This window comes from Portunus trituberculatus, chromosome 40 (genome assembly GCF_017591435.1).
Source record: "Portunus trituberculatus isolate SZX2019 chromosome 40, ASM1759143v1, whole genome shotgun sequence".
Lineage (NCBI taxonomy): Eukaryota > Metazoa > Arthropoda > Malacostraca > Decapoda > Portunidae > Portunus > Portunus trituberculatus.
This window is the reverse complement of record NC_059294.1, coordinates 13237604-13239654: the sequence shown is the minus strand read 5'-3', so window position 1 is coordinate 13239654 and position 2051 is coordinate 13237604. Positions and strand designations below refer to the sequence as shown.

The 2051-nt window shown below is 45.6% G+C and overlaps 1 protein-coding gene across 1 annotated transcript in view; it reads right to left on the bottom strand.

Annotated features, from left to right (window-relative positions):
- The window catches only part of LOC123516232 (low-density lipoprotein receptor-related protein 1B-like), a 3331-nt gene continuing 1280 nt past the window's right edge, over window positions 1–2051 (bottom strand). Inside the window, exons 3-5 of the mRNA XM_045275453.1 lie at window positions 1462–1842; window positions 1159–1295; window positions 1–437 (exon numbers count right to left, since the gene is read on the bottom strand). Of these exons, the coding sequence (XP_045131388.1) occupies window positions 117–437; window positions 1159–1295; window positions 1462–1842 (839 nt within the window). The 3' untranslated portion in view covers window positions 1–116. The remainder of the gene's footprint in view (window positions 438–1158; window positions 1296–1461; window positions 1843–2051) is intronic.

The following is a 2051-nucleotide window of genomic DNA, read 5'->3' as shown; positions in this document are numbered from 1 at the left end:
GAACTTCACTGAGTTTATTTAATATTCCGTTCTTACTCCTTCATTTCCACTTCATTTCCCTTCTCTTCAGGTGCATATCTTGCCTTCTTCGTGCCCTTCCTCTCCTCCATTATTGTCTATACGATCTTCTCTTTACTCTCGTTCGTCTCCTCTACTTCTATCACCTCTTCAGACACATATCTTTCCTTCTTTTCCATCATCTCTTCCTCCATCATCTCTGCTATCTTACTCTCGCTCTTCTTGATGGACATTTCCTTTTCGTCTGAGGCATCTTCCAGTTCATGTATCATCTCTTTCTGGGTTTTCCTCTCTGGGACTCCAGGATGTTGGCAGATGGCGGCCAATCTTGCATCACAGTTCATGTCGCTCATGTACATAAATCGATCTTTGTCCAAGAAAGCACAGTCCTGGTATGATTCCTCGTTCGACCTAGGCTCCTGAAAACCGGAGAGCATGGCTAGTGTTGTGATGGTCAGGCTGACAGGCATGGAGAGAAGATGGTGAATTAGATCTGATGACTTAACCTTACTTAATCTAACCTAACCTAATCAATCTATAATAACCAAATCTAACATAATTTACTAAAAGTAACTCGGATGATCTTCCTATGATCCTTAAAAATACTTAGAGTTCGTTATGACTGAAGCCGCGTCCGCACTATCGACACCTTAAACAGACTGACTACTAATACTGTACACTTATTCTGAAAGCCAGTCACAGCCGAGCGGGGTAGGTGGAGTAAGTGGTCTTTGCATGGTTCTAGTTTCAGATTTAGCAAGCAAAAATCTAGACAGAGTTTTATTAAATGAAGAATATCATGTCTAGTCCATTAATATTTTGCAGGCGGAGAGACACACTTGTTGGATCACTATTGTAATAGCATCAATCACTTCCCTTTACTTCCATAGGATCCTTCGTATGCCTGGCAGTGACGCTTGGTCTGGTGAAATCGCACAAGCAAAAGTATAAAGCCACGAATACTGTCCTGGTTTGCCAGCGTGCACAAGCGGTAAGGCCGTGAACATGCAAACTGCTCACTTGTGCCTGCGGACATTGCTCGATCGTATGGACGAGGCTTTATGAGGATAAGAGAAATTAGAGTACCGTCCATGCAATACCAGAGGGAAACGATAAGCAACATGGAAGATGATAACGCACCATTTCGTAGCTCTGGTAGGAACCATGCAGCGCCCACAGTGGGGGTCCCATTTGTACAGGAGTGGAGTCGATCCAGAACCACATGCGCTCCTTCTCCTGGTCAGTTGCTCCTACCCAGTAATCGTGGGCATCCAGACCTGCACACGGACGCCTCCATTATCTCTCTCTCTCTCTCTCTCTCTCTCTCTCTCTCTCTCTCTCTCTCTCTTTCTCTTTCTCTTTCTCTTTCTCTCTCTCTCTCTCTCTCTCTCTCTCTCTCTCTCTCTCTCTCTCTCTCTCTCTCTCTCTCTCTCTCTCATGTACCTCTAACTGCCATGTAGTGCAGAAGCTTGGAGTAGAAGTTCATGTCACTCAGCACCACAAGGTCGCCTCCGAACCTTTGGCAGAAGTAGCGCGCCTCGTCCCACGTGGTGGTGGTGAACAGGTCAACCAGGACGCAGCGATCGTAGATGAAGTCGAAGGGATTGTTACACGTGACCGTCGGAGGCAACGTGCTCATTTCTGGAGATGTGGCGAAGCTGGACTCGAACGATGACTCAGACGAGCAGTCAAACTCGTCGTCGCCATACCAGAAGCAGTCAACCATGCCGTCACACACCCAGGACCAAGGGATGCAGGTACCGTCCATGCACTGGTACTCGTAATCAGGACATTGAGCCGAGGATTTCATAATGTCATCGAATTCTGAAAGGAATTTCACCGTCACACTGCTTAATGCATTATTCAATGAAGTGCTATAAGTACTAGGCCCACCACACTCACCTTCCCCAATAGTTCTCATAGACTTAAAAACAAGAAACTTTTAACTGTATTGAGCACACTGTAGCTACTAATGAGCTTTTTCTTTTACTTATCGACCATCATTGTTGGAAATTTTAATGCAGTGCCCTACT